The sequence below is a fragment of the Bactrocera tryoni genome, chromosome 1 (assembly GCF_016617805.1).
Source record: "Bactrocera tryoni isolate S06 chromosome 1, CSIRO_BtryS06_freeze2, whole genome shotgun sequence".
Lineage (NCBI taxonomy): Eukaryota > Metazoa > Arthropoda > Insecta > Diptera > Tephritidae > Bactrocera > Bactrocera tryoni.
In genome coordinates, this window is record NC_052499.1 from 84,335,966 (window position 1) to 84,362,211 (window position 26,246).

Here is a 26,246-nt window from a genome sequence, read left to right on the forward strand (position 1 = left end):
CGCCAACGGGTCGGTAGGAAGTGAAATGTTAGTACGGGCGCCCCGATTCGCATGTTTTAACAGCTGACAGATGTTATACATAGGTGAGGAATGTTCCTGGTATTGATAGTTTCACAAGATGGCAACCGCTGCTACTCTTGTTACATGCAAATACCTGCAGCTATTCTATGCTTGGCAAATCAATTAATTTTTGAAAGAAGCACGAGACTAGTTGCAGAATCAATTCCAAAGCGACCGCTCGCCGATTTAGATGTTAGGAGTTTTAGTAGCGGAAAGTATAATGAATCTATAAGCTCAAAAATAAACAAAAAATAGATACAGACATTGATTTGAGAATTATTGGTACAAGAATTAAGAGCAAACGCTGAACAAAATGACTCAACAGCTTAGAAAAATTTTATTTAAAAACAAAAATTAAAAAAAAATATATATTTTTATATATTTTCACTAAATACAATATGATTAGATGAGTTGTCAGTTCATTTCTCGTAAAACACATCGTTGCACTGTCAGACACTCCCGCACAGCTGCGCGTAATTGGAGCCCCGCTTTTAAAGAGCGTTGAGAAAAAATAAATGCGAAATCAACAAACCGCAAATGTTGCTCGCATTTACTTAAATATTTATTTCAATTTATTTACAAACACTTAATTATGCAACATTCCATGTAAAATCGTTGAATGTGACTTGATTTCTAATTTAGCTGATAAAAGTTGCTCATTGAAACCGACACAAATAAAAATTAATGAAATAAAGAACATAAAACAAGTAGGGAAGAGCTAATTTCGTGTATAACCCAATACTCTTGCAACTAGTACGGATCAAAGCCAGGGAAGTGCCTTCAGGTACATAAGGCTTGTTAGTTATATGTGGTCTACGACAGGTTTTCACCCGATTTTGTTCCATTCCAAGCACGAATATCCAACGTTGTAAGCAAAATACGTTCACTCGATTTTATTAAGATAACTCACATATTGGCCGATATATGCGGCGTAAATCACACGGAAGTTCAAATATCTTTATTTTAGGTATATGGGGGCCAAAGGAAATATTGCTCAGATTCAACCGATTTTTGACACACAGACATACCATCCCATAATTTCAGTTTTATATATCACACATTGATCTCGACCAAAAGTCAACTATAGGTACCGCGGTCTAAATATTCGGTACCTAGGGGCTTGAACAGTTTTTATTGGATATAGACAATTTTTGAATCTCGAATTGAAAATTGTGCTGTATGGGAAATAGGCGTGGTTGTTGTCCGATTTCGTCAATTTTTACAATGTGACATAGGAATATGAAAAGAATGCCGTGTACAAAATTTAGTCGAAATCGGTCGGTCGGGTCCCGAGTTATGTGATTTCACCAAAAAGTGGGCGGTGACACGCCCATCGTCCGATTTTGACTCTGGCTCCCATAAAGCCTTCTTATACTACCTCGGTGGTATAATTTAATGCCTCTGTAGTTTTTTTATACTCTCGCAACAATGTTGCTAAGGAGAGTATTATAGTTTTGTTCACATAACGGTTGTTTGTAAGTCCTAAAACTAAAAGAGTCAGATATAGGGTTATATATACCAAAGTGATCAGGGTGACGAGTAGAGTCAAAATCCGGATGTCTGTCTGTCCGTCCGTCTGTCCGTCCGTCCGTCCGTCTGTCCGTCCGTCCGTCCGTCTGTCCGTCCGTCCGTGCAAGCTGTAACTTGAGTAAAAATTGAGATATCATGATGAAACTTGGTACACGTATTCCTTGGCTCCATAAGAAGGTTAAGTTCGAAGATGGGCAAAATCAGCCACTGCCACGCCCACAAAATGGCGGGAAACCGAAAACCTATAAAGTGTCATAACTAAGCCATAAATAAAGATATTAAAAGTGAAATTTGGCACAAAGGATCGCATTAGGAGGGCATATTTGGACGTAATTTTTTTGGAAAAGTGGGCGTGGCCCCGCCCCTACTAAGTTTTGTACATATCTCGGGAAACTACTATAGCTATGTCAACCAAACTCTACAGAGTCGTTTTTCTTCAGGCATTTCCATATACAGTTCAAAAATGGAAGAAATCGGATAATAACCACGCCCACCTCCCATACAAAGGTTATGTTGAAAATCACTAAAAGTGCGTTAACCGACTAACAAAAAACGTCAGAAACACTAAATTTTACGGAAGAAATTGCAGAATGAAGCTGCACCCAGGCTTTTTTAAAAATTGAAAATGGGCGTGGCCTCGCCACTTATGGACCAAAAACCATATCTCAGGAACTACTGGACCGATTTCAATGAAATTCGGTATATAATATTTTCTTAACACCCTGATAACATGTACGAAATATGGGTGAAATCGGTTCACAACCACGCCTTCTTCCAATATAACGCTATTTTGAATTCCATCTGATGCCTCTTCTGAATAATACGAGTATATACATTAGGAACCAATGATGATAGCGGAATAAAACTTTACAAAAATACGGTATTTGAAAAATATGTAAATGACGTATAATGAAATCTCGATTATCACTTTATTGTGCGAGAGTATAAAATGTTCGGTGACACCCGAACTTAGCCCTTCCTTACTTGTTTAGTTATTGATTTATGGCGCTTTTAGTAGTTTTTAACAGTACAGTTATAAAGGAAGTGGGCGAAGTGATCATTAATTTTTCATCCATTTCCAAACAGTCGGTAGGAGTTCCTATGATATTTGTTTTACTATAATTTGGTTATTGTAGCTTTCGTGGTTTAGGAGATATCTACGTATATTAAACTTACTATAGGGTGGGGCCACGCCTAATTCTTCAAAATTTTTTCCCACAGGTGCTTTCTGCTACTACGATCCCCTAGGCCATATTAGAGTTTTATATTTTAATTTAGTTCTAAGTTATGGCACTTTATAAGTTTTATTAACGGCATTTAGAAAAAAAAGTAAAATGTTATATATAAAAAATATAAAAATATAGGAATATAAAATATTATGAATAAAATATAAAAAAATAAACGGAAAATATATTTGAAAGAAAAATTGTTCGAATTTTTTAAATGATATTGGAATGTCATTGGAGCCGTATTTTACAAATCAATATTATGGTTCGCAACCCAACTACATCAATCAGCTGTTCATTGTAATTGGCTACCAAGTTTTAAACCCAGTTATACCGTTACGCAATACAATTTTATAATCTATAGCATTGAAGGCAGGAAGGAAAAATATGAAAAGATTTTACGAAAGTAAAAAGGATCAAATTTAGAGTAAAATCGGCTGCAAAGAAAACATGGGCATAGGCAATCCTAGTATAATTTTGAATAAAATGTAAATTTAAAGTAATACGTTATTATATTATTTTATTACTTGCCATAATATTACTAAATATTTTTTAATCAGAAAACCGAGAGCACATATTGAAATAAGTAGTTACTCGGCATATACCAACAATTTGCACAATCTTTAAGAGTTTTAAGTGAATATATAGTATCTAAGATACATATAGAGAACAAAGTTATGAATTTTTGGATCACTTTCAAACAGAAAAATTCGCAAAAAAATGTCAACTGCAAAGTGTGAATATTAAACTCGCAAACATAAAAGAAATAAAAATGTGAGCTGTCAAAAACAGGTGATTAATGCAGCAAATGCAGATTAGCCACACTAAAAAAATCAAAAAAAAAGAACATCAAAACAATTTGAAGTGATCAGTGATCGTCAAAACAAAAACAAGCGCTAGAATGACAAATCACCGAAACAAAGAAGCGCAGCAGGTGTTTCGTGTTTGTTTGGATTTGTAGGTGGCAGCTGTACCACCCGACGCCCTGTGCTCGTCTCACAAAGCGCTTAATCGATTGATGATGATGCTGACACAATTTCTCATATCGAATGAAGTGATGATCATATGATCACTCCCACAAGCGCGGCCGCCATAGTAGCATAGATCGGTTATTATTGAGGCAAAAAATGCAGATGCGAGTGTATTGGAGTATGCACACGTAATGCGTTCAGGGACAGCATGATCTATAGATGTGTGTGTGTTAGCGTCTCGAAGATTTGTGCCTCATTTAAATTGCAAATGTTGATATTTAGCTCCATACAAGTAAATCATGTTTAAAAACTTCGTATATCGCTAAATATTTATGTCTTTGAACGTTTTGGCAATAAATCAGCTTCAAAGCGATCTAGATCAGTCTCTGCAGCCAATGCAGTATGCGTCTTTGGCAATAGTTAAACTCAATTCATAGTTAGATGGTTGCCTAATTAGTTTTTATTAGCAAAACATTAAATTTTTGACTATCAAATGATGGATATAATAGGAAATGGAAGGAAAACAGAAAAAACGCACTAAAAATATACTAGTTTTATGCACATGCAGAGACTAAGCAGGAAAAGGATTATATAACCATAAAATAAGCTCAACTGAATTTTGGTACCAGCTTTAATGTGCAATAGGGTGCTTCCAAATTGTCAGGCAAGTGTTAGAGAGATGTCAATAGAGGTCGACATCTCTCGCGAGTTTGTTCGAATGATTTTTGTGGAAATTTTGGGTATGAAGCGCGTTCTTGCTCCCGATAAAGCCGATTTGCTTTTTAAAGGAGCACCGTAAAAAGTCTCTTTGGACATGCATGGCCTTGCTAATTCCGATCCCAAAATTATGGAGAACATTAAAATTACCGATGAGATATGGTTTTATGAGTTTAACATGCACAGAAGTCAACAATCATCGGCCTGGAACCCGTTTTCAGTCGACCGAAAAGATAAGACGAAATTCGCTGAAGGAACTGAACGCCATTCCAAGAAGTGCTGTGTGAGAAAAGTGTTTCGAGGACAGGAAAAGTGTTTGACATAAGTTTATTACACCTGGCGGGGATTACTTTGTAGGCGACAAAATAAATCTTGAAGAACTAATCTTTTAAATATCAAGTTAAGTTTCAGGTACTGCCAGACTTTCCTAGAGTGTTGGATTGCGATTAGGCAAGCAATTTATTAGCGAATGAGGATCTCACGCCGGATAGCGAGGAAGAAACTTTTGAGTTAGAAATCGTCATCAGAGCCTTGAATAATAATATTAACGGATTCATTGACTATCGTTCGACTTTTACTTCATTAAAAGCAGTTCCAACATCTTGCAAGGTGTTTTTCAAATCGATTTTTCATACTTCACTTTTTATTATTTTAATATTTTTTATTATTATTACGCTCACAGTTTTTTCAATAAGTGTAATGTTACTTAAGAGTCGCTCAATGCGATTTTCATATTGAAAACCGAATGAGAAGTGTTTGGTTCGAAGATTTAAATTCTCTTAAGTATGAAATCACCTTAAAGACTAATGAAATGCTTACCAATACAACTGTTTAGTTGAAAAGGTTGGCAGACAAAGGTAAGAGTTATTTTTGTTTGTTATTATGCTTTTTATCTTATTAAACGGTCGAAGGGCTGTTAACGCCTCAGAAAATCAAGTAGCTACAACAAACATATTGGTCATTCTGCAGTGTATATACTTATATATTTTACCACATAAGCAAATATTTAAGCATATTTGAATGCCTAAAACACTACAGAGTGTGGAGTATTTACCCGCAGCAACGAGCTCCGCAGCTGCCGAAGTGACCTCCCAACACCACAACAAGGTTAATTATCACATTGGAAATTTAAATAAGTATATTTTTAGAAATAACATTAAGACACAACAAAAATTATGCAAAACAGATGTTAATCCGAAGATTTTCCAAATTGAAATTTATGAGTTTGCCCGCCACATTTGTCTACCCTCCTCGCTCAAACTCCGACTGGACAGCAAAAATAGCTGTGGAGGAAGTGGAATGCCATAAAACGCTAACATTAGACGAATGTGTTGGAAGCACAGCGAAACGGAATTCTACATTCTCGATTCACCATGTTTACACGCCCGCATGCCTTACGGCTAACCCCACAACGCTGCTCCAACTCCCTGCTGAAAAACTCACAAGAGACAGCCATCAACTGGCGGCATTGCATAACTGCCAACGTTGATGAAATGGGGCGCCGTGCCTTAGAGGCACTCGACAGCAGCGCCCAGCGCCACCGCCGACGTATAGAAGACGTCATAAGCGCGATACACACACACACGACTACATGACACAGAAGAGTTGTGTCGATGGAAGAGCGAGAGGGTGGCTGACAGGCGGCAAACCCGAGGCGCACCTCTAATAGATTTCCGGTGCACTAGAAATTCATTCGACGCACTAACGCAAGAAATACACACGGACCAGCGAGCAGACAGCCAGCTAGCGCTCCGTATGGCGGCGCAACAACAACGCAAGCGCCAGCCAATAAACAGAGCTGCTTACACGAGCATTGAAAATGAGTATGTGTGTGTTTGTGTTTGCGAGCGAATGATGCAGAACATTGCTGCTAGTTGTCTGTCTGTCTGTCTGTCTATCCATGTATATCGCTAGTGGCAGATTAACAACAACAACAAGAGCAATTATCTAGCTATAAATGTGAATAGTTCTCTCGGTGCTTCTTTTTAATTAGCGGAAACGATTCCGATGCTAAAGCTGCCAGGTTTCATTTCATAAAACAAATGTTCAGATTTTATGCTTCACTACCTATTCAGATTGAACGCGGTATTTGCATTTGTTGTCATGTGTGTGTGTGTGTATGTGTTTTGTTAGAAAAATGTGTAGTTAACGCTTTAAATAGATTATATGTATTTTTGTTGTTGTTGCATGCTTCGTCTTCTCGCTTTGCGCCTTAACTCCACAACAATTGCGTTAATTAGTAATTAATCATTCTATTAGTCAGCTTTAATTTTATCTACAAGCGAATTTACAGTTATTACCTGTGCGGTTGAGAAACTTCATATAGGGGTTTTGCAAACAGCTATAGTTGTTTGAGGTTAGGTTTGATTTTGCAGAGAGAACAACATATTCGAGCATAAAAACTGTTTCACCACAAAATTCAAGCAATTCGATTTGAGATCGATCTTTGAGAATTGAGCACCATAACTCGCTGAAAGTTGAGACGAATAAGTCGATGGGATATTTTTGAATTTCGTAAATGTTAACAATTTAATGTGTAGAGAGAGTAGAGTGTAGCGAACTGAGTTCTACTTATAAACCCTGTTGTTATTGAGTTTCTGAGAACTAAAACTCAGAGATAAGGATGAATAAGGAAGAAGCGAAGTTTACGACTTCGTTCCCACTACAGTCGGGTCTACGTAACCGAAACGGACCCGGATTTTTTATCCGGTCAAGGACTGTCAATTTGGCAGACATTTCAACAACAACAACAACTTCGAAGAAGCGAAGTTCACGACGACACTACCTTTGCTTCCACGAAAGTCGGATCTAAGTACTGTCCACTCGGCACCAATCCTCGAAGTTATTTGAGGATGGTTCTCTGCCGCTTCAATAACAAGGACACTACCTCATAGAAAAACAAGAAAAAACATTAACTTTCGCTGAACCGAAGCTAAAATACCCAACAAAGGTGCAAAGACAATACAAAAATCATTGTTTAGATTTTGATCGGTCAGTTTGTACGACAGCTGTATGCTACAATAGTCCGATATCGACAATTCCGACAAAAAAGCTGCTTATTGGCAAAACAAATCGCGCAAAATTTCAGATCTACATCTCAAAAACTGCGGGACTAGTTCATGTATATGAAGGACAGACGAACGGAGAGACATGGTTATATCGACTCTATTCTTCTTGAGGATCATTTGTTTAGTATGTAATAAAAGACACCCTAGAATTGGATATGTAGAATGGGAGCGGGTCGGCGCTCCCGTAACCTCTTGTGTTCTATTACTAGATAGCTGGGCTTCGCGAGAGCTTGGTCAGCCTGGAGTACCATCGGTACATGCGCTGTTGCAAAAGCCTTTCGGCCCAAAATCGATCGCAAGAGATCTGATATTTTTGTCGGCAGTAAAGCTAGCGTCTCCCTTTTTGGGGATCTTTTAACAGGCCATCGCCCTATTGCCGTCTATGCTGTAAGGCTGGAAATCTAACCAGACGCCAACTGTAGAAGCTGTATGGAAGAAGATGAAGTGGAAATAACTCAACACTACCTTCTTGACTGTGCCGCGTTTGAGAGGGCAAGACTTAAACACTTGGGAACGCATACCTTCAGACATCCCATCGAACTGTTGAGAATGGAAATTAAACGGCTTTGCAAATTTGTATTGGCTACCAAGCGTTTTGCTAATTTAAAAGTTCGAACACAAGAGTTCTTTTCTATGGCTTTACAACGTGACATCTCTCTAGATCAGCCATCTAACCTAACCAAGGGTATAAACAAGTTTTTTTCTCAATCAATTAAGCGAAAGAGCTCAGTGTCCATGGTAGATATCAAAAAAAAAAAACTTTGGTGAAGTGGAACATGTAAAAAATTGCTCGACTCCGTGGATTCAAGACCAAGATGATCTTAAAGTTTAAATTCATTATAATTTTTTAAAGTAGTTTTTAAATTCGCAATATATTTTTGTTATGTATTGAAGCGACTTACATCTGGATGTTCTCGAACTGGCACGTATACTTTCTCATTTAACTGTACAGGGGTGCCCTCGGGCTCTGGCAGCGTGAGTGGTTCCTTCTTGACGCCATTTATTTGAAATAGTGAGGCACGTACTCGCGCAATTTCTGCAAAAAACAAAAATATGTAAAATTAAAAAATTGGAAAATATTTCGAAAATGAAAGATAGAAGCACTTAATTTGCTGTAAAAAACCAAACCAATCAGATAACATAAATAGAAATAATAAATATGAACCCACATATGCACATACATATACATATGTTTGTGTACATGTGTGCGTGTGCGTGGAGTGACGGAAGCCATATTGCGTTTAATTGAATTATCAAATCGAATAGATTTGTGAACTCTTGACACGCAGCCATATCGAATTAATTTCGCACACAATTCGCCCGCAAATGCCTATTCAATATTTGGCCACACGCATGTGACTTATGTGTGCGTGTGTGTCAATAAACCACTACAGAGGCGCGCAAGCACACATATATCCATAGATTCATAAATATTTTATGTGTACTCAAAGTTTTTATGGTTTTCACTTATTTTTCCATTTTCTGCATATTTCCCATTTAATATTTCCGCCACGTTTCGAACATAAGGCGGCATTAATTTGCCTCGAGTTATGGCCAAAAGTCGACGAATAATCAGCCAACTAGCCAAAAACGTGATTGACTGACCGACGACTGCAATTGGCAAGCGCGTTGCCTTGCAGTATCACATTACACTTGGCCAAGTGCGCGGCTGCCGCCAACGAGCATGGTAGAGTCAAGTAAGACGATTTTAACGACTTAACCACCGCTGCTTGCCGCATTCTGCCGAAATCCGTGCGAACGGCGTGGCTTGGCTGTGCCTCGGCTGTGGCCACTTCATTGTTGCAATGGGCGCTTAAAACTCATAACTGCTCATAAACTTTGAGATATCTATATAAGCGCTCACACACACACGCACACACTCACACAAGTGCGGTGCAGCGTGTAGCATGCATATATCAGGCCTTGTTGATCGATGCTACTGCAGCTCACAGCAATTAGCACCGACTATAAATAATCATTTGAATGCTGCTAAACTGTATTTTAAACGCTTAGCCATATTTCACACGCGAATCACAAGCGAAGCTCGCCATTTAAACGCTCGGCGATTATACACCTCAAATGATTGCGTTTGCTAAGTATGTAATTGTTGTTCTTGTTAGCAATAATCAGTAGCATATGTCCGCTTATACTAAAGGTTAACGGGTTAAATTAAGTCGGTCGACATTGTTGATGGGACTGTAGTTGAATTATTATGCTCATGTTACATAATTTTTCATCACAATTTAATTTATTTTATTTCATTTTTATACTCTTGCAACATGTTGCAACAGAGCATAATAATTTTGTTCGCCTAACGGTTGTATGTATCATCTAAAACGAAGCGAAATAGATATAGAGGTATATACATATGTATTTATATATGTAAATGATCGGGATGACTAGACGAATCGAAGTCCGGGTGTCTGTCTCTCTGTAACTTAAATAAAATTTGATGTGCCTTTGTGAAACCTGGTACGCGCTTGCTTGGCAAAAGAACGAGTTCGTTGATTAGCATAATCGGACCACTGGCCCGCCCACAAAACGTCACTAACCGAAAACGTATGAAGCACCATAACTAAGCACAACATTCAGACATGTATACAACTCTAATTTGGTACAGGGGATTGCAGTAGCAAGGGGTAACTGTGAGCAAAAAAAATGTTAAAAGTGGGCGTGGTTCGTTTTTATTTTTTTTTTTAATTTTTACTTTTAAAATATTTTTTTTATTTGATTTATTTTTTTTATTTCTGCTTTTTTTGCCGATATTTGTTTTACTTTTACTCTTAATTGATATATTTTTTTTTTCTTACATTTTTTCGTTTTTATTTTTTATACATTATCTTATTTTATTTTTTATTCGTTTTTATTTTTTTATTTTTATTTTTTTATTTTTATTCCTCTTTTTTTAATTTTTTTTTTTTAATTTTTTTATTTTTTTTTTTTTTTTTTTTTTTTTTTTTTTTTTTTTTTTTTTTTTTTTTTTATTTTTTTCTTTTTTTTTATTTTTTTGATATTTTTTATTTTATTTTATATATTTATTTAAAGCTAATTGCTAATGTTTTTAATTTCTTTTTCTTTTCTTTTTTTTAATTTTAATATTCAATTTGTGACATATTTTTTAACTATGTACACATATAAATATATAAATATTATTTAATTTTTCTTTTTTATGCAATAATTATATTATTTTATCCATATTTCTATAGGTTCTCGCTTTAAAAAACATGCTGAAATTTTAAAACGATATCGCAAATAGTTTTAGTTAACATACAGCTTTCTAAAGTGTACCACTCAGTACAATCGGATCCATCAGTTCAACTATAAGCGTAAGTGATTACACGAAGCGGCTACGCTGTGACGTCATGTTGTCCGAATGAATGAGAACACTCCAGTTCTGAGAACATTCGAAGCAGTACCCGCCGGGGAGAAACAGAGGAAGACTTCCACTCCGTTGGAAAGAACAGGCAAAAAAGGATCTGGCTGTGCTTGGAATCTCTAGGCCAATAAAGGAAAAGAAGATGACACGAAAACAAATTACCCGATAACTTTTTTCTGAATGCTCTCTATATCATATCCATACATCTGGTCAAAAATCGATTTTGGCAAGCCGAAAACGGCCAAATTTATTTTTATAATTAAACTTTATTTGAAGCGCCGCCATTTTGTGAATTTTTTAGTTTCCAAAAATCGCTGTCAAACATGTGAGCCTCTTAAAATCAATAAACAGCTGACTTTCATTCATGAAATATGCTGTTTGGATTATTTTGAAGCTGATTTACTGTTCAACGTAACCTTAACAGAATTCAACAAAATCGACATTGACATCATACATATTACTTATATGTATCATAAACTTTTAAGCTTCCCATATCCACAATATAACCAAAACTCTAACTTTGAATCAATTTTCTATTATAACGTTTTTTGCGCCTATAAACTTAGGAAAAGTGATCTTACGTTATTTTGCATTTTAGGTGACGATATATACACACATATAGAGAACTTAGTTAATATCAATTGCTGCTTTCAGTTACTAAAAAATCGCTGTAAAACTAAGCAGCAATTAAGTATATTTAATTGATCACAGCCGCGCTAAAAGTGAATAACACAAAATGTGCATTAAAATTCTGTAGAAACGAAATGATTTCATGCAAGAAGAATCCAGAGGCCTCCCAGTCAATATATGGCTTACAGAAGTAGCAACTGCTGCTTTATAAAAAGTTTATAACTGAAACTATTAAACTTTAAAAAGCCTATGAGCAAACAACGGCGATTTGCTGTTTTTTTTTATTTTAGAAGCAACTACAACTTTTCCTGCTAATTTCGCGTTTTAATGCTTATCTATTTTCAATACAATTTATTTGTGAAAAAATGTTTTTTAATGCAACATAATGGAGTTCCTCAACTAATTTGCAACATTTGTCAAACCACACACACACATACATGTAAGCATATTGGAAAATACTAATGCAATTGTTAGTATGTAAATAAGCGCACGGTGACACAGCGCACCGCGCGCTCCAGTCAGTCAGCAGGTTGATTGCCTATTTAGTCGAATGTAAATGTGGCTGCGAAATATTGCTGCAATTCCAGCAGTTTATTGATTATTACAATTGATTATCACACTTGCGCTGCCGTAAAATGTTTGCATGTGTGTGTGTGCGTGTGCACGATCCACCGCTTATATCGCGCGAATTTCAGTCCATAGCGCACCGGCTGGCTGTCATGGACGAACACCGCGCCCACCTGCCCACCCCGCGCTCGCCCAGTGGCATTGCATCATCAGCGGTGGTGGAGATGACATAAATAAATATAGAATTTCTGCTAAACGGATGAGTGCATGCAAATGCTAAACACTCGCTGCTGTCATAAATTGCTAATCACATTTGCAGATTAGTAAAAGTGGTGAATATTTTGTCCACGTGCTGCCCGACTGCGATTAATGCGGAATACTATAGTGTGGATGAGGCTCATCTGTATAGCTTTTGTGACCTTTTTGTATAATCTCCAGATGTTAAATGCAGAGTTGCTAATTTATATTTTATTGAGTATTTACTATTAATGCCTGATTTAATTAGAAATAATATTTTACTGTCATTTCAAATGGCTTGAATGTCTTTAATATTTATGAAAATGTATGTAAACATGAACACGAATTTAAATTTTTTGAAATAATTCCACTGCTTCGAAAGTAATTATTCACCAGATGTTGGAAAGGCCTAGAAAGGTTGTGAAGGCAGATATTTTAAGCAGGTTTTATGGTGATTCAGAGAGTCTTAATGTAAAGTTTAAACCTCTTAGAATGCGCGCAAGTCAAGTTATTATGAAAAACCACCGTATATATAGTCCGATATGCTTCATATTCGGAGTATTTATTAATGGATTTTTCACATGATTGTGAATGACTTTTTAGCCAAAAACAAAAGGAACACCATTACTCATACCCTGTAGTCATAAGATTTGACTCCCTGTGACTTTTTTCGGTTTCCGAAACTGAAAAATACGCTTCGGAAAACGCGACCAAACTCGAGACTTATAAAAAAGTATAAGTAAAATGGGTTAAGCATTGACACTATTGTATTAAGGCGTTACATGGGTGTAAGGATTTCAGAAAATCGATGTTTTTTATTGTTCTATTAAATTTTACAACACCTCTAGAATATTGTCCTAAATTTTCAAGTTGATCCGAGTAATAGTTACGGAGATACAGCTTTGAGAACTTATGCGCTCGATGCTAACTAGGCTAAGTGCGCCGTCTTTCGAGGCGTTTTTCTCGAAACTGTGTTTTTGTAATCGGTTGGCAAGATTTTTCGAGAACTACTCAACCGATTTTCATGGAATTTTACACAGGTCTTTGAGATACAATCCTTAAAGACTTGGACGAAGTATTTTTTTAATTATAAGTATTTGCAAAAAAAAAAATGTTGCGAAATTTCCACTGAAATTTTAATTTTTTTTTTTTGTAAAAAAGGGTGCCACAAATCCAATTTTCAGTTTTTACTGCTTCGTCTCAATTCTAAGTTAAGGAGTTTTAGCTAAAACATGTATTTTTTCACTTTAGATGATCCTGTAAGGAGTTATTCTGCCAACGCGGGCGCATCTTTTTTCCGAGGGTTCACCGAAAAAGACGTCGCATGGCCGAGTTTAAAATATTATTTTCCAAAAATTTTTGAATTTCCTTTTCAATAGTGTATGTTTGTAGCAATAAAAAAATTCTACTAAAATACTTCAGTTTTTATATGAGAAAAAAAATTTTGAAAAAAAAGGTTGTCTTTACCCGAGGAAACCTATGTAACCAATTAAGGGGTTATATACCTTCTTTGTCGAAGAAAAAAAGGAAAGTTTGGATTTTTTTAGGTATGTAGTAATTATTACATTACACGAATGTTTTTATTTTTTGATAGTACACTTTATTAACAATATTTGTGCGAAATTTTGTGGAAAAATATCAAAAAGTTTTTAAGGGGTGGCTGTTTCCCTTAGAGGCCTTTTTTTGGCAGAGCCTTGCGGTGACAATTCCACAGGTCGAAAAAGTCAACTGAAACCATGAAAGTAAACAAATTTCATTAGTTTAGTGTAATTCCTTGTGCTTGAACGATCGTTTTTATGATTTTGTTTTTTTTTTTTTTGTGCACACGGGAACGTTTTATGCAAAAAATGAACTTTTTGGTCACTAGAAATTTCACTAATAAATTCATTTCGCCGAAAAAAAAGTTTGTGAGTAAAAAGTCGATCGTTCAAGCACAGAAAAATTTCATTACGAACATTTAAAAAAAAAATTTGGAGAAAACCGGTTAAGTAGTTTTCCGCCAGTCCATGTCAGCGCAAAGTCATTTTTCAAAAAACACCATTTCGAGATATTCGCACGTGGCGCTGGCCACTCGGGTTTGGGGCCGCGACGAGGCGCACGGTTAGAAGTGCTGTAACTTTTTTACTACTGCGCGAATCTCTATGAAAATTTGAGAAAATGTTCTCAAGGAGTTGTTCTTTAAGATAAAGCAATAAAAAATGTTCGATTTTTTGAAATTAAAAAAGGTATATGTGACCTGGTCTACGGAAAGGGGCTTAGGTGTAAAAAAATCAATTTTCACTTTTTAGTTGATTCGGATGGACGAAGCGAGTTGTTTATTTTTAACAGCTGTTTCCCAGAAAACTAGTTTTCGAACGTTAGCTCCCTTTTCACATAAAACCCCTTAATGAAACCCAGGGAATATTTTTTTTAGTATGTGGCATGATAATAGTTAATAGATAAAAGCGCTATAAATTTCTTAGATGTAATTTCAGGTAAATATTTTACTATAACTCTAGCAATTATTATTAAAATTTTATTGAAATTATCAAAAATATCTGCAAAAAAAATTTTTTTTTTTTGCTTTTAAAATTGTCCACTCACAAATTCGATATTTCATAATTCAATATTTTCTTGCTAAATACACAAAAATCGCCGCAGCTCTATATTAACTGCTGCTTCCTAAGCACAGCAACCACTTGCTTCCCCTGCTAATGACAATCGCTGCCTAGTATTGCTGACCCACATTTGCTAAGACACTGTATGTAGTCACTGTTCGCCAACGCTTGGTAAGGAAATGCTCAAGCGAATTAGCTTGACACCTGATACTCCGCGTAGATTTGCGCCGAAGAGTTTGTGACTACTCAGCGCACGGCCGGCAGAAGCTCTACGCACACGCGCATATTTGTACATTTGTGGCAATGACATTTTATATGTGTTTGTGTGTTGTGTTCTGCATAAATACATAACTAATGCTGACAAAAGTTCCAAACTGTCAACGAATCAAACATATTTATCTGCAAAATGCAAACGTTTCATCGGCCATCAGAAATGTGTCAACTGCAATCACAACAACTGTCAGCGGTGATCAGTATCAACGTCAGCGTAGTAGAAATTACAAATGCAACAAAAACAATATAATGAATGAGTTAACATTTCGCATAATTTTCGGTGTGATTTGGCGCTAACAGTTTGTGTTTTAAGGCAATATAGTATATATTTATATATATGAGTAAATATATACACATGTATATACATACATATGTATTCCTGTGTGTGTGTCGTTTTATGCTGATCGCAACTAAAGATGTCGCGCCGTCCTCTGCGGCTCTTCCGCGCCGAAGACAATGTGACTAACGAACTGTGCTAAGCACAAATCAAATGTATGCTTTACACGCTTACAGGCTACAGTTAGCGCGACATTAAAAGCGACAGATTTAGCGCACTGAGGTGAGAATATTGATGGACTGAACGAATGAAGGCAAAAGTGAGCGAGTGTCGATGTGTGTGTGCGAATGAGCTGGGCGCATGATGAGGTAGGTGCATGTTGAGTCAACAGGGGTATTTTTAAATGTCAACAACAACAACAAATGTGTGTTTGTCTGCTAGCTGTTGACTATTGGCAACTACTGTTGGCATTTACTAGTGCAACGCTTGCAATATACACATTTTAATATGCATATGTATATGCATGTTGTTATTGTTGTTTTTGCAGCTTTCAGCTTAGCTACCTGTGCACTCGCTATCTCGTGCATTGACTAGTTTTCGAGCTTTCAGCGTTTAGCGCAGCGTAATTAAAATGTAACGACGCGACAAATAAATACATTAACACACACACTCAAACAGATACACAAAAGCGAACTAGTTATGGGTTGAGTGGAGCAACTGGCGGCGTCGCCGTTTCATTGAAAAATAAATTATGAATAAGAGAGATTATGAACTTGTTGCAGACCATTTAAGGGCAAGCGCAGCTGAAACGAGTCAGCACCGGCTAACTCAGCTAACGCGGCTAACTCGGCATATGGGCTAACAGCTAGCGGCTAAAAGCGTTGCTTAAGTCATGCGCCAACAACAAACAGCAAACACTTAACTGGTTAACTTACGACTTAATATGGTAATTCGGTCCGTGGGCGTTCTGACGAACCCACTGTATGTGTGTGTGTGTGTTTGTGTACAAGTTGCTGTTTTTGTTGTGGGCGTGAACACAGCACTTTGCTTTGTGCTCGTCGGGCGGTGGCAACAATGGCTGGCAGTTATAATAGACCGATAAATAACACGAAATAGTATTAATTTTATGAATGACTAACCGGCCAACAACAACAACAATAGCAAATTGAATGCAGCGCTTTTTTGCCATAAAATAGCAAAAGTAAAAAAAGATTAAGTAGTGAGTAAGATATCAATTAATTAATGCTAATGATGAATGCTGGTGATGGAATATTACTAATTAAAATATTTTTGTCGCATTCAAAAACAAAATAAAATTTTAATAATTTTTTTTATTTGCGAAACGTGACAGTGAATGGCAACGGCAGCTACTGTGGGTTTATGGGCACGTGCCGCGTACGGCAGGCGCAGTTATGCATAAGTGACAACAGCTGCCGAGAAGCTGATTTGCGCATGCGCTCACTTGCCATTTAAATGGTTTATTATTTCAGGAAAATTTAACATTATTTTTCCCCCTCTTTAGTGTCTTGCGTAGGCCAAACAAAAAAAATTGACGCTTGCTGTTACTTATCTCCTGCTTTGCAGAGCCATCGCTTTGTTGCACCGCAGTCAAGTGCGGCTTCTGTTGCGATTTTTATTACTTTTTATTGACCAATGTCGCCTGCCTAACCAAACCAGCTCGCTCACACTCAGCAGGCTGCTCGCCGTTGTTTTTCGCTTTTCAAACGCTCCATGTGTGCCGCGCCGCGTCGCCGCTTGTAGCCGATACGCCAATATGTATGCCATTTGAAGGCTGTTTCGCCCTATTTGGCTGTCGCTGTCATATCCCGATTTGGGCACCAAGCGTTGGCTCAAACCCCGCACACATGTACATTTTTATGTATGTATGTGTGTGTGTATTCATTTTAACTGCTGAGCCTACAAAGAAAACACACAGAAATGCGTGGTCGGTGCGCCTTTCATGGAGCTTCGCTTTTAAGAGGCATGTCCCCGGCTATGTGATTTTCACTAAATACAGATACTTATATGTACAGCAATGTACATGAAGTAGTGTGTGTATATAACAATGTACTATTATGTACTGTTGCGTGTATGTGTGGCACATGTGTACGTGCATTTGAATAAAGACGTAGGCATTTGAATTAATTTCGTGCAACAACGAAATGAAATTTGTATTTGCCTATTTTAGTATCCAACGTAGGTTGTAAACTCTTATTTTTACACATTTCTATATATACATATGTACAATGTACATACTTACATGGATACATACATACATATGTATGTATGCATATGAAAATGAATATTTGAATGGATTACAGCATTGACAGTAAATGTTGAATGAATTGAAGAATTGTGCTTTTTTATTTCCATTTTCAGTTTGCTTTGAAATATAATAATTATTATAATAGTAGTCTACATTTGTATATATTATTTAAGATTTTACTTGTATAGTTTTTTTTTTATTTTTATACCTTTTTTTCATTCTTTAATATACATATATGATTTAGCTTGGGGGGGAGTAGCGTTTCTAGTTTTTCGCGATTTTTGCATGTCGTCACCTAAAATGCAAAATAACATAACATCACTTTTCATAAGTTTACAGGCGAAGGAAAAACGTTATAATAGAAACCCCTCATATTGAAACAAAATTTGAGTTTTGGTTATGAAATGGTTATATATTGGATATATATAGTACGATGTAGTGAATCGTAAGCAATAAAAACTTAATTTCGATTTTTTCGATGATACGTTGTTTTGAATTTAAGAATGTTGTGTCGATTGGAGCATAATTGTAAAAGTTAGCAGCATTTTTATATCTGTCTTATCAACGGTTTACATCAGTCCGAAGCGGCGCCCCCCAGAAGTCAAACTACCGCACCATCATTTTAAAAATTTTAACACTACTTCTATACATTATTTACGAGGTATACGACGGCGGCGGCTTTTTTCAAATTTGTTGATATTTTTCATTTTACATTTCATTTCATTTCATTTCATTTTAGTATTATTAACTAACCGGTCGCAAAAATGTTCCCAAAAAGTGAAAAATTTCAAATTTCAAAACCAATGAACCAATCGATTAGGATATAATTCTGATTTTTTTTGATTCCAGATGATCCCGCAACGAGTTATGAGAGTTACCGCAATTCAACTTTTTTCAAAGAGCCCTGCTGCCAATGCCTTATTTTTTAATATTTCAAATGTTAAAGTGTATCTTTGGATTTTAAAAATTTATTCTAAATATTTCATAAAAAATCATAAATATTGACATTGTTTTACATTAATTAACCCTACTTAATTCTATTTTTATTTTTAAATTATTTTGTTTGATATATATTTTTTTATATTATTTTTTTTTATTGTGTCTTTTTATTGTGTTACATTTTCTAATTTTTTACTTTTCTATCGTTCCGATATATTTTTATTCTATTTTTTTAATTTTATTTTAACTTTTTTTTTATTTTATTTTAATTTTTTTTTTTAATTTAATTTTTTTTTTATTTTATTTTATTCCATTTTAATTATAATTTATTTTATTTTATTTTAACTTTTATTTTTATTTTATTTTAACTTTATTTTATATTTTATTTTCTTTTTTTTAGATATTCATATGTTTACCTAATTTTTTTCTTTCCTAATTTTACGATATATTTTTATTTTACTTATTTTGTTTCTTTTTTAATTTCCTATATATTATAATGTTTTATTTATAAGAGTGTTTTGTAGCGGTAAGTATAACTTTTTTTTTAATCCACAACTGGTTTTGTAGAATATAAAACTTTGCACCTACAACCGAACTTAACCTAAAAGTTCGACATTTTTTAAAAAACATTGGGTTTCAAAGTATTTTGAGCGCAAAATATTTTTTAAGGAAGTTGGGTATCTCCACTTGTGAAGTACAAAAACCGATATTATTTTCATATACTATATGTATACCGAATGTTCATATGTATACTTGAGAATATTCTCAGAAAAGTTGTCACGCAAATAGTTTCGGGGATATGGGCGTATTTGAAAGAATTTTAATCTCGAAAATGCAAACGCGGTTTTGAGTGTCGTCTGTGAGAAACATTTCTCCGGCTGAACCTATGTGCTTAAAATCTGCACACGACCTTCTCACACATATTTGTCATTAAATGTTCGAAAAAATCAGATTTTAAAAAATAATTTAATAATTTTATTTACAAAAAAACTACCTTTTTTCATAATTTTGTCAAAAATAAAAATTTTAACTAGTCCTTCGCTCATTAAGGGGCACGCCTAGTGTGAAATTTTCAAAAAAAAAAAATGATTTTTTTTCATATATATTCTCGAAACAGCATTTTTCGAATTTGCTGCAGTGATTACTCGGAGACAAATGATCCGATTGCTTTCAAATTTTTTTTTGCATCTTCTCTATATAGTTCTCCATACGATGACCCTCCAGTGTTTTGATCTAATCAAAAATCGAATTTTGGCGTGCCAAAAACGACCATAATTTTGGGTGAAATTTAACTTTTTTTCAACATGCCGCCATTTCAATTTTTGATTTTTTTATAAGCCCGAGGGTCATCGTACAGACAATATGTTTTAGTTTAACGAGATTTTTTTTTTTTAGGTTTTATCAACAGAGAAGGCTGCAATCAGGGCAGCAGTGGAGGACCTGTTTTTTGGCGCCGCTGGAGATCGCTTGTCGTTTCAAAAATATTTAATATTTTCTTTCAAAACTTGTTTAGTTTACTTTTAAAACATTTATAAATATACCCTCAAAATTTTAAAACGATTGATTGACTAGTTTTTTTTTTTTTTTTTTTTGTGATCCCAAAAAATGCCTTTTTTTACGCTGTCACACTAGGTGTGCCACTTAACTGCATGCATCTATTGAAAATTTGTGTTTTTGGATTTCAAATAATTTTCAGCAGAAAAATCTGCCTCATCGCCAGACACCTTTTTCGGAAGTGCTGCTGGAGATCGGCTAAGAAATCAAGTAAATTTAAAATTTAGCTGAATAAATCGCTGATTATTAAAAAACATTAAGTTCGGTAAATTTACATTATTTTTATTTATCATTAAATAAAATGCTTCTTAAAATAAAGAAACAAAAAACGATTTTTATTGACTAGCTAGTGAATATAAACCATAAATGAAACGAAGCTGCGCTGATCTGAGTACAGCATATAGTATATCGTAACGGGTAATCCAAGTAGAGATATTTTGAAAATGAATGGCATCCTCGAAATGGATGACCCTTTACAAATATAGTTAGCTAGAGATATGTAGGTAAATAATTTTTTTTTAATATTTCTGCGCAAACACTTAAAATTCATCAATATTTTCTTAAACCTCAGCGGAAATATTTTCAGCACCTTGTGTTAGATAGCGAAGTGCTGTTAAATATCAATTTGCGAATTAGAATATTTCGGAATATTTATAAATCAATGAGAAATACACGTGTATGTATGTCAATGACGCTTGTACGTACGTATAAAAAAGCAAAGATGCGCCTGAATGAGTAAGTCTGTCGGCATTTGGCGCTGGCGCATTTTTCAATATTTGTTGATTGACGGATGTATTGAAACGATCAGTTTTTATTTCAAATTTTTATGAAAATTATGAATTGGCACATCTGACGGAATAGGTAGGTATGTATAACCGCGCTGATTGAATGACATGCAGGTACGTGGCTTTGTAGTGCTTTCAGTGCAGGAATTGCGCAAAGGATTAGAAATACTTGTATTCTTAGCACGTACTCACGCGCCAAAAGTGCACACATTTCCTTATTATAAATATTATGCATATATATGTTCATATATGCAAATAATTATGTATATAACATTAAATTGATAATTTTGGGAGTGTGTGCGGCCGCATGTGCCACACATTGTATTGCGTGCGTAAGAAAAATGAACAGCAGCGCATAACGCCATCTGTGGGATGCTATAAATACGCGCATAAGTATGTATGCAAAATTGTAAATGTGTCATAAATGCATGATATATTTGCAATATTTTTACAATAATTGCAATTTCAAATAATTTACGTTTGTATTTCATAGAGCAATAAATATTCGTTAAACAAATGTTGCTTATTTGGTAAATGCTTTGAAGTCCACAATGCATAAGTCTAATAAAAATGAGCTTTGATGGGGATATGGGTGTATTTCTTTACTTCGTATTTTATGTTACGCAGCTCCGAATATGAATGAGCACAAGCGACAGATACAAATGTATATTTGCTGGCTTGAAGCAGTTTAACTTTATACCAAATGCTTTTCCAAGCACCTGATTTGCTGAGAAGTATGTATATCTAATGCTCAAAATAATTAGCTTAATGGAAAAAGTTTATATCAATGACAGTAAAATTAGTGAAAAACATTTAAAATATATATTCACTGGTGTTATGGCACCCCTAGAAACTTTTAACTCTCTGATACTTCAAATAAATAATTCATAAGTCGGTTGAGAAGCATTAACGACTTTTCTATGCCAATGAAAATGAATGGCAACAGTAGATAACTTTTAAATATTAGATATTTGAAATAAATAGTTCATTAAACGGTTGAGAAGTATAAACGAGTTGTCTATGTCAATGAAAATTAATGGCAACCCTCGATAATTTGTATTTAAAAAATAAAATGTTAATAAAAATATTCAAAAATATGTAAAATAAATATTTATTAGAATTTTGTCAACCCTAGGAACATTTAACTGTCTGAAACTTCAAAGAAATAATTCACAAATCGGTTGAGAACTATAAACGAATTTTATATGCCAATGAAAATGAATGGCAACAGTAGATAACTTTTAACTAAAAAGACAATGTTAATGAAATTATTCAAGAATATTTAAAATACATATTTATTAGGATTATGGCAAGCATAGAAACTTTTAATTGTCTGATACTTCAAAGAAATAATTCATAAACCGGTTGAGAACTATAAAATGTTTTCTTTGCGAATGAAAATGGCTACTTCGATGCTTTTAATTAAGGAGTGTCAAAGAAAAATGATGTTCACAACTAAAAATTTATTTATTTGGAAACATCTTTCAGGTATTTTTCAAAAATAACGGCAAAATTATTTCTAATAAACTAAAGAATATACTAGCCATACAATTTATATACAAATGCATATGGTTTCCAAATATTTTCAATATTCTCCACTTTCTGCTCGGCGCATTCCACATTTCATTATTTTGAAGTCATTTAAATTAAAAGTGAAATTAGCACGCAATAATTGAAGACGACGGTTTTCAAAACACACTGCTCTTCGCCATGCGGAATTTTCCAAAGCACACACATGAATATTTCGCCTAATTTTACGTTTTCCATGTGTGCGTTAAAACTTTTGGTGCTGAAGACAAGTCAAAATAATTTTTAATGAACTCATATTTCGGGGAGAAGATGTGCAACTAAGCCAATTAAGAGCGCAACACCTACAAATGATTTCAAAGCAAATGCTAACATGTGAAGCTGGCAACGATTTGGAGGAATAAAGCGAGAATATTACATCAAAAAGTGATGAGAACTAAGAAGGAAGGGGCATCATATAGAAGAAAGAAGGGGCATCATATAGAAGAAAGAAGGGGCATCATATAGAAGATAGACCCCCTCAACCACCTGAGTGCAGCATTTTCTATTTCAAATTGAATAAACTCATTTTAGGCGTGACTAAGCAGCATCAAACACGGCAGTGGATGGGTGGATAGCGGGTGCAAACGGCAGCTCGGCGACGCGAAAGTGTCTCGCGTCTAAATGTCTAAATTATGCGCTCGACTAGTATGCGGATAAATCAGAGGCTAGATTACACATATTTTCGCTTTTAGTTAAATGGCAAATTAAATCACTTGTGAAAATCATGTGCAAGAGAAATTAAAAATATATTATGTATATAAAATTATAGCATTTTATTTTTGCATTTATAAACAACAATTATGTGTGTGTGTTTGTGTGAGTGTTTCGCCTTACTTTGCACTTAATATTTCAGCTTTTCATTATTATTACTTTTTCGCGCTGAATTCCTTTGTCGTTTGCCATTGCAGCAGCGCAAATTTGGGTCGTTCTCGTTGCAGCATAATAAATACATTGTAACACATAGTCCTCAAATGTTAAAAATTTTCACCCACTCGCCGAAGCAACTCTGCGCACATAGCACAATATGTATGCATTCTGGTATGCATCTGTTGAATCTATAGAAATCATTTTATTTGCCAAAAAGCTTAATTAAAATTTGCATAAAATCTATTCATAAAGCACACACACACACACGAACACACTAATATGAATTAGATCACGATTTCCTTTTGAACAATTTTATGCCGTAAAATATACAAAGTAGCAGCACAGCAAAACAATAACAAATTGAAAAATTTCAAGAAGCAATTCATTCATACGAATTACTTGTGAAGCTGTGGGTGCGGACGTAAGTCGCACTGCAAGAGTTCCTGGTTGACTTAATTATGAAAATTTCACAATATTTCAATATTTATTGTTATTGTATAAGCATTTTTATATTATTTTATTGTCTTGGTCATACATTGCATGCATTTATTGCCTTGCATTTACTATAAATTATAAAAATTCTCTTAGTATACAGAATATAAAGAATTTTTTAATGCGGAAACCTGGCGTGAAAATTCGAAAAAAAAACAAAAAATTTTCGATGTTGTTTTTGTAATCTATATTTTAATACTAAAATATTAAAATTTCAAATAATTATTTTAAATATTTTTTTAGTTCCTTCTAAGTGTAGCCGCTTAGTGCAATCAGCTTCATAATTTTATATTTAAGTGAATTTTTCTCAACACAACATATTTCAAATTGTCTGCAGTTAAACCTCGAAAACAAACTGTCCGATCACACCAAGTTTTTGTGCTTATTTTGCTTAAGTTTCCCTGTACACTGATCATTAATTTTTCGATTGTATAGAAAATGTAAATTTGGTGGACCAAAAATCATCTCATTTTTAATAAAATTTTTATATTTTTTCAAAGTCTGCCAGTTTGTTAAATTTGAATTTCTTTAACAACCGTAGCTCATGGGTTAGGTAATAACTATATAATATTTTACATTTCTTGTCCTTAACAACTGTGAAGGCAGAAATCACTGCAATAGTTTAGGACCTGTTTTAGTATTTTGGAAAATAGGAAATAAGTCGCTAAACTTTGTCGGCACCGGCCATTTCGATTTTTGTTTGTATTTTAAATAATCAAAATTTTGCTCCGTCGATATCTAATTGTTGTTTAACTTTATTTTTTTGTTATAATATTTTACATCTTTTTAATTTTTTTTTAATTTCTGCAATTTTTTTACACATTCTTTACTTTGCCTTTTCAATGTTTTTTTCTTTAATTTTTTCATATTTGCAAATGTTTAATGTTAAAATATTTACATTTGTTTTTAAATTATTTTAATTTTTTAATTTTTTTTTAATTTTTTTAATTATTTTAATTTTTTTAATATTTCAACTTTCTTTAAATTATTTTAGTTTTTTTAATTATATTAATTTTTTTAAATATATTCATTTTTAATTATTTGTATTTTTTAATTTCTTTAATTATTTTTATTTTAAGTTTTTAAATCATATTCATTTTTTTAAATTATTTTATGAATTTTTTGGGTTATTATCTAATTGTTTTTTAATTTTTATTATAATTTTTTAATATTTCATTTAAAGTTTATATTTTTTCATATTTGCAATTGTTTGATGTTAAAAAGTTTACACATTGTTTATTTTTCTCAATTTTTTTTTTTTTAATTTTAATGTTAAAATATTTGCACATTCCTCGTGTTTTTTCTTAATTAATTTTATATATATATTTTAAATTTTTGTTTCCATTTCTTATTTATTTTATTTAGGATTTTTTTGGGTATTATCTAGTTGTTTGTTTAACTTTATTATATTTTATAATATTCCTATAAAATTTTAAATTCTTTTTCATTTTACAAATTTTAATATTAAAATATTTAAACATTCTTTCTTTTCTTTATTTTTTTTAATTTCTTAATTTTTTTAATTTTCTTAATTTTTAATTTAATTTATTTTTTTTTAATGTAGTTTAATTTTTTTAATTTAATTTAAATTAAAATTTTTTTAAGTTTTTAAATAAATTTAAATTTATTTTTTAAATTCCTTTAATTTCTTATTTTCTTGACTTTTTAATTTTATAAATTTTTTTTTATTAATTTTTTGGAAGCATTTGGTATTATTTTTTAATTTAATTGCTTTATTCCGCCTTATTTACTTTTCAAATATTAGTTTATTTTGTTTTTATTTAATTCGTGTACTTTATATTTTAAATATTTTATTTTCGTGCTATTCAAGATCAAATTTCTGTGCTTTAATTGATTTTTTTTTTTTGGTTTCTCATAAACGTTTTCTCTCAAACCTTGCAACTAATAACAACTACCACTTAAGCGCCGTTCACACCATGCCTAAATCGGTCCAACAATGCAAGCGGCATTGTTTCACAGCTGCACTCACACTCCACACGCAATCCGAAACCTTTCTCACCACATGCAACAAGCTTAGTCATCCAATATTTCTTTCCTATAATTTTTTCTCTATTTACAGTTATTAAAAACCCAACATTACAGCTTTTGATTGATGCCCATATTTGTCGTTTTTAATGTTGGAAGTGTCAATTTTCATTAAACACAAAATACAGACGCGTTTATTTGTCTAAATTTGGCTACCACGGCGATTTATGCGAGTTAACATTATTTCATATAACTGGCT

The 26,246-nt window shown here is 33.8% G+C and overlaps 1 protein-coding gene across 4 annotated transcripts in view; it reads right to left on the reverse strand.

The window, feature by feature from the left end:
- LOC120766519 (protein held out wings) overlaps positions 1 to 26,246 on the reverse strand; it is a 120,916-nt gene that overhangs the window by 49,930 nt on the left and 44,740 nt on the right. For all 4 annotated transcript variants that reach the window (XR_005704599.1, XM_040092087.1, XM_040092088.1 and 1 more), the window contains one exon: positions 8,475 to 8,608. Coding sequence is in view for 3 of the 4 variants with exons in the window: in XM_040092087.1 (XP_039948021.1) it covers positions 8,475 to 8,608 (134 nt within the window). In the remaining variant the exon portion in view is untranslated. The remainder of the gene's footprint in view (positions 1 to 8,474; positions 8,609 to 26,246) is intronic.